The sequence below is a fragment of the Leucoraja erinacea genome, unplaced genomic scaffold, assembly GCF_028641065.1.
Source record: "Leucoraja erinacea ecotype New England unplaced genomic scaffold, Leri_hhj_1 Leri_1124S, whole genome shotgun sequence".
Taxonomy (NCBI): Eukaryota; Metazoa; Chordata; class Chondrichthyes; order Rajiformes; family Rajidae; genus Leucoraja; species Leucoraja erinaceus.
In genome coordinates, this window is record NW_026575368.1 from 11566 (window position 1) to 19280 (window position 7715).

General features: G+C 44.9%; 1 protein-coding gene across 1 annotated transcript; it reads left to right on the forward strand.

The window, feature by feature from the left end:
* Positions 1–6008: 6008 nt before the first annotated feature.
* Positions 6009–6896, forward strand: LOC129715330 (probable G-protein coupled receptor 139). Its single transcript, XM_055665203.1, has one exon. The coding sequence runs from the start codon at positions 6009–6011 to the stop codon at positions 6894–6896; it is 888 nt and encodes a 295-aa protein (XP_055521178.1).
* The last annotated feature ends 819 nt before the right edge of the window (positions 6897–7715 follow it).

The window sequence follows — 7715 nt, forward strand, 5'->3', positions numbered from 1 at the left end:
CCGCTGAGTTACTCCAGAATTTTGAGTCTTCCTTCGATTTAAACCAGCATCTGCAGTTCTTTCCGACACATAATTGTGATTCCCGTTTCCTGGGAGACAAAAACAAAGTGCATTCAGTCTATCGCCCTCATTGCTGCCAAGTCTGCCTACCTCTCCACCATCTTCACCGAACCCTGCCAAAACCCCAGAACCCTATTCTCCACAGTGGGCAACTTCCTCAAGGCTCGGCCCAACACTCTCCCTACCTCTACTCCGGATCTCTGCAACTAATTTCTCCACTTTTTCGCTGATAAAATTAACATCATTTATCAATCTTTATCCCCTGTATCTGACCACCCCATCATCTACTCCAGCACCAGCCAAGGCCCCTCTTCTGCCCCATCTTTACTGACCTCCCGACCCCTCCGCTACACTGCCTCCTCTCCCAGTTTGACCCGGTCACCCCTCCTTAAATCTCCAAACTCATCAACTCTTCCAAACCCACTACCTGCTCCCTTGACCCCCCCTCCCCACTCCCCTGCTGAAGTCCTGCTTCCCCGTCCTCTGCCCCTACCTCACTAACCTCTTCAACTCCTCACTGTCCCAAGGAACTGTCCCCTGCGCCTTCAAAACTGCTGCTGTCACCCCAATTTTAAAGAAACCTGGTCTGGTTCCCTCCTCTCTCAACAACTGCCGCCAAATCTCAAACCTCCCCTTTCTTTCTAAACCACTGGAGCGTATCGTCACCTCACAAGTTCAATTCCATCTCCATGCCAATAACCTATTCGAACCCCTCCAATCTGGTTTTCGCCCCCTCCACAGCACAGAAACCGTTCTCCTCAAAGTCCTCAATGACCTCCTAACCTCTGCTGACACCGGTTCCCCCAACATCCTCATCTTCCTCGACCTGAGTGCAGCCTTCGATACCGTGAGCCATAATATTCTGCTCACCAGACTCAAAGACCTCGGCATTGAAGGCTCTGCACTCAGCTGGCTCTGTTAATACCTTTCCAACATATCCCACTTCATCTCTCTCCACAACCACACCTCTGCTACAGCCACAGTCACTCAAGGCGTTCCCCAAGGCTCCGTACTCCGCCCCCTCCTCTTCATCATCTACAACCTCCCCCTTGGTCAGATACTCCGCCACATCAACCTGGACTTCCACTGTTACGCCGATGACACCCAGATCTATCTCAGCACCAAATCCTCCCACAACTCTCCCCTCTCCCATATCAACTTTTGTCTGTCAGCTATAAAACCCTGGATGCAACATAACTTCCTCAAACTGAACAGCGATAAAACAGAATTCCTCCTCATAGGCTCCAGTCACACTCAGCAAAATCAATAACCCCACTCTCACCATCGACGGCACCACTGTCTCCCCATCTCCCCAGGTCCGCAACCTTGGCGTGATCTTAGATTGCACCCTCTCCCTTGAGCCTCACATCCGCCATGTCATTAAAACCTCCTTCTTTCATCTCCGCAACATCGCCAAAACCAGACCCTCTCTCACACCCCCCGCTGCTGATTCATCCATGCCTTCATCTCTTTCCGACTTGACTACTGCAACTCACTTCTCCTTGGCATCAGCTCCAGCTACATCAACCGACTCCAACTGGTCCAGAACGCAGCCGCCCGACTCATCACCCACACCAAATCCTGGCATCACATCACTCCAGACCTCAAACAACTTCACTGGCTTCCCATCTCCCACCGGATCACTGATCCGCAATTCTGAGTCCCTCACCATCTTCCAGTCCCGCATCAAGACCCATCGCTTCACCTCTACCTATCCTTAGCCCCACGTCCCCGTCCCTTTTCATCTGTGCATGAATTGTTGCTCAGTTTTGGTTTGTTTTGTTTTGTTTTGTTTTTTGTTTTTTTTTGTTTTTGTTTTTTGTTTTTGTTTTTGTTTTAGTTTTTTGCCTTCCCTTGTAAAGCGACTTTGAGTCCCTGAAAAGCGCTATATAAATTCAATTTATTATTATTCATATTATCTACCCTCCCCCCGACCCTCTCCGTATGAATTGATGCACGCTAATGCGATCTGCAATTCGTTTTCAAATTCATCTCGAATTCTTCTTAACTGAAATTTGATCTGATGACGTGTTTTTCACGACTACTGAGTTAGTTTTGAAACCACAATATCCTATTGGGAATTCCTAGGATATAAATCACAGACAAAATGAGATGATCGTAAATCACAGAGATTGGCCGCGGAGCCAAGAAAGCTGCCTCCCAAAAATATGAGTGAAAGATTTGCATTGATTGAGACGATCTATTACGTTTTCCTTTCCATCATTGGTGTTCCTGGTAAGTTAATGCGATACAGTTATCCATTGCAATGGTAAAGGCCTTCATCTGCTTTACAGGAGTCAGCTTATTTCAACGAAGAAGAAGATAGTCAGTAACTAAGCTCCTTGACGCCTGCTTGATTTTCTCTGCAGATCAAAAGACATCAAATGAGATATTTCATTATGGAAGACGTCTATTGAAGGCGTCTTTTGTCGGTTGGTGGTAAAGGATTCCGTGCGAGGGCCGTTCTGTCACTGAGGTTTTGTTGGAAATCTTGTCCTAAGTTTGTCCTACTCTTGTACTATTGGGTGTTTCTGCGGATGTCAAATTTTACCGATAGTTGTACCAAGTTTTTAGAACATTCACCTATTTCACCCAACATTTTCACCTAACATTTGTTTATTTTGATGTAGAAATGACAAAGATATATTTGAAAGAAAAGTATTTAAATGTCAATTTCGGCACATTAATATTGAACATTTAAAAGTTAAATTTGAGGGTTCATTAGACATAAAACAAATCAATGTATTAGCGTTAAAAATAGTCTGGAGGAACTGAGCGGGTCAGGCAAATCCAAAGTCTGCAGTTTTTCATGTGTAATTTTCCGGGTTGTTTCTTCACTTTTTATGTTTCTCTTATATGTCAAGTATTTCCGTCCGCAGATAATGGCGCGCGTTTCCTAAAATTCTGCAGTGACTGACTGCATTCCAGCTAACTTTCTCTTCAAATAACGCACTTTTTATCTTTCGTCTGCCATTTATATCTTTCATCTAATGAAATCTTCAGATTTATGACATATGATGTGATATAATGGAACAACTGGGCTTGTATTCACTGGAATTTAGAAAGGTGAGAAGGGTGTGATAGAAAAATATACCGATTTTAAGGGATTGGACAGGCTAGATGCAGGAACAAAATTCCCAATGTTGGGGATCCCAGAATCAGTGTTCCGTGCTTTAGAATAAGAAGTAGGCCATTTAGGACTGAGACGATGAAACATGTTTAGACCCAGAGAATTGTGAAACTGGAATTTTCTGCCACAGAAAACAGTGGAGGTCAATTCACTGGATGTATTCAGAAGCTCAGAGTGCTTACAGTATCAATGAATATGGTGAAAAAGCGGGTATGGGATACTGATTTTGTATGATCAGCCATCATCAAAGTGAATGGCTCGAAGGGCCGTTGGTCCACTCCTGCAACGATGTGCCATGTTTCAATTTGTTTTGGGGTGTTTTACTGTCAAGTGGACACTCTTCAGGTATTGCTTGCATGCTATGCAGTCAATACCACCACACACGAGTCACATCAAGCTATACACATGTCGTATAGAAAACAACTGCTCAAGTTGGTTTACACCGAAGATAGACACAAAATGCTGGTGTAAATCTACGGGTCAGGAAGCATCTCTTGAGAAAAAGAATAGGTAATATTTTGGGTGGCGAGTCTTGTTCAGACTGAGAGCACGGGCAATGGAAATTAAAAAATATATACCGAAATTCAAAATGTATTCTTACAGCATTGTGGCGTTACAGTGACAGAGAAAGTTCCGAAGCGAAAATGTATGAGCCACAATTAAGTAGTTGGGGAGATCGGCGTATACCCGACCTTACAATGACACAATTTATTCGTCCGTTCTGTTACATGTTTACGGGTGTTGTCGGGCCGACGGGAGAGGGTAGAAATGGGCATGAATTCCATGTAATTGGTCCTTGATTTGTTTGGGTTTTTTTTTTACCAACGTAGCACGTTTACAGTCTCGTAATAAATATTTCACAAGAAATACTGCAGGGGCGTAGCGGTATAAATGCAGCTCCGGAGAGCCGTGTTTCTATCCAGACTACGGGTGCTGTCTGTACGGAGTTTGTACATTCTCCCAGTGACCGCTTGAGTTCCGTCCAAGATCTTCGGTTTCCTCCCATACTCTAAAGACGTACAGATTTGGAGGTTAATTGGCGTGGTATAAGTGCAAATTGTCCCCAGTGCGTGTGGGACAGGGTTAATGTGCGGGGATCACTGGTCGGCGGGGACTCGATGGGCCGAATGGTCTGTGGCCGCGCTGCGTCTCTCAACTAAACTAAACTGAATAATGTTCATGATATGAACTAGTCAAACCCTAGAGGGCGAAATAAGCAAAGTTTAAATGAGATGCGCGGGCCAGTTGAATGGCAGGGGTGGCAGTGGAGGCCGGTTGCTGTTGCCATAAACGAGCCTGTTAGAGGGGAACAATAGTATGAAATGGACGTCTATGGACCATATGCAGTCATATGAGGTGAGTTTTGCTTGGTTTTGTGTTTGGCACAGATATTTTGAGGGCTCCCTTTCAATGTCCCTTATTCCACACTTCAGCACGCCGTTGACATACTTCAAGAACGTTATGGGCTTGAGAAGAGACCGAGATATTGGGGAACGGCGGAGACAACAAAAGTCCATTCCGTCCTGGTGCATTTATTGTGTATTCAATCTTCTTTTCTCACCTTGTGTGTTATTTCGGCCAATAGCTGAGACGGTCGGCTGAGGAAAAAATGTTTGAAAATCAAATCATGAAATCCGGCACTGAACTTCGTGTATTTTTCTGTGACCATTTTTACCCTGCCGAGATCCGTCGAAATATTATTGACACAGAGCCGAACAGCAGCGAATGGGTACCTTGTACATGCCGACCATCAGATGACATTGTAGGTTAGATATTCCCTGCATTTGGCCTTTCGTCCTATAAATCTCTCGTCCTTGTGAGTTCTGTTTCCCTCTGCACGGACGCTGGCTAACCCATGTGTGTTTCCAACATTATCCAACTTTTAGATTCGATTTCAAACAGCAGAAATTTCATTCCAGAACTCGTTATGTGCCGGATTTACAAATAACGCTTGTCTCGATGTTTGGGTCTTGGTTTGCCAATGTCCGATGTACTGAGTATAGGATTGCGCTTATTACTATTGTAATATGGGGTACATTGTAACTGACAGTCAGATTGTCAGACTTAAATTGACAATTTGGGCAGCACACTGGGTGATTATCTGCATCAGAGCGCTCGCAGCCCAGGTTCGAAGCGGACCTCGGTCGCCAACTGTGCAGAGTTTTCACATTCTCTCTGTGACCGTGTGGGATTAATCCAGGTGCTCCGCTTCCCTCCCACGTCACCAAGTACTGCGGGTTTGCAGGTTAGTTTGCTCCCGTAAATTGCCTCGATGGAACAGATAGGTGATGTAAAAGTGGGACAACAATGGTTTACTGTGAACGGGAGATCGATGGTTGGAATGGATCAGATTGACCGACGACCTTGTTTCCATTCAATTGACTTTAGTTTAGTTTATAGATAGGGCACGGGAACGGGCGCCTCGGCTCGCAATGTCCGCGCCGACTAGTGATCCCCGCACATTAACACTATCCTACATACACTAGGACACTTTACCAAACCAATTAACCGAGATACCTGTACGTCTTGTGAGTGTGGGCGTAAGCCTGAGCACACGGCAAAAACCCACAAAGGTCAGGGGGAGAACGTACATACTCCGTACAGACATCACCGGTAGTCAGGATCGAACCCGGGTCTCTGCGGCTGTAAGGCAGCCATTCTACCGCAGCGCCACCGTGCCTTACCTATTGCTGTTGGTGGTATCGGGTATGGAAAGAAGAGCGAATCTCGAGCGATGTAATCGGTACTTACAAAAGCAGAATTTATATCAGGATTATCTAACTATCAAATTAATCTTTTTTTTGTAACAGTGAACGTCATGGCGATTATGATCCTGTCGCGGGGTAAATGTGGCCTCTCCGTCTGCACGACGCGATACCTGGTCGCCATGGCAGCCGCGGATCTGTGGTCCATTATCATCACAGTCATCATATGGAGGATCATATTTTATTATATCCCGGGCTCCATCCTAGAGGTAACCCCGGTGTGCGCTGTAATTGCCGGACTGTTCTTCTTCATTACGGACTGTTCTGTTTGGTTCACGGTCGCTTTCTCATTCGATCGCTTTATTGCCATTTGCTGCAATAAGTGGAAAACGAAATACTGCAGCGGGAAAGTCGCAGCTGTCGTGCTGGCAACCGTCTGCATTTTATTTTGTTGTAAAAATGTTCCCGTTTACTTTACGTTGGAAGCTGAGAAGTTAGTGGATGGTGTCCCGTGGGGGTGTCCGAGGAAACCCGGTTATTTCACGGAGCCCGGATGGGTGGATAAAGTGTTATGTCCACTCTTACCATTCGCTTTGATCTTGTTGCTCAATGCCCTGACGGTGAGACACATTTTAGTAGCCAATAAAATCCGTAAGAGACTGAGGGGTCACGGAACGGAAGAGAAAATCAGTGACCCGGAGATGGAGAGTAGACGGAAGTCGGTCATTTTGCTCTTTGCGCTCTCCGGCAACTTCATTCTTTTGTGGTTGGTTTACGTCATATATTTTCTCCACTACATCATTGCTCAAATAGATCCCGGGCACGATACTGACTCCACGTTCATATTTCAGCAAATCTCCTTCATGTTGCTGACCTTAAGTTGTTGCACGAACACGTTTATTTATGCAGTAACTCAGACGAAGTTCAGAGAGCAGCTTCAGAGCGCATTGAAATATCCGATGATCACCATCATTCAATTAGGTATGGTCCGGAATAGATGAATACATCCACATGCAGGTTCCAGAATTAACGTTGAACATAGAACATCGCAACTAGGAAAAGGCTACTCGCCTCACCATGTCAAAGCCGGACATGATGCCAATGGAAAATCCTACCTGCCTGCCTGCGCATAATATATATATATATATATATATATATATATATATATATATCCTCCATTCCCTACAATTATGTGTGTCTATCTAAAAGTTTCTTAAATGTCACCATTGTACCTCCCGCAACCAGCCCTGCCACCCTTTGTAAAATAAATTCCCGCAAACATCCTTTCATGTTTGATCTTGACACCGGAAATTGACCAGCACGTCGCTTCACAAAGTCTTGATCAATTAACGTTAGTAATTACTGATTGTATTATGCGATCATAATACTTCGGAATATCTACAGATCACAGCAGATATCGATAGCACTGGGACTTGCAGCAACAAGTGGAGGAGAATCGCACTTCTATAGATTTCGAAAGGAAATGGTAGATATAGTGGACGCTACCGCCACAGTGTGACATGTGCCAGACAGTTACTAGAGTCGGCATTTGTATGGAAATATGATAATGGAGGAATTGAACGAAGGAGCCAAAAAATAGAAAATAGGAGACATTTGAGAGAACTTGCAGGATTTGGGAGATGGCGTTTGTAAATAGTATAGAGCGACGCTTAGTTGAATACTTGGGAGAATGGTCCAATAATGGTAAATGGAAGGCCCTTGACAATGGGAAGATAACTTTTGTAAATAGGATATCGCACTGGTGAGTGGAGGACTACGGGACAACGCGGATAATGGGACTGGATTAGATGGGGACATTT

What these genes read in the sequence shown, in the direction of transcription:
- LOC129715330 (XM_055665203.1), top strand. Translation starts at nt 6,009, where the DNA reads ATGGCGATTATGATCCTGTCGCGGGGTAAATGTGGCCTCTCCGTCTGC.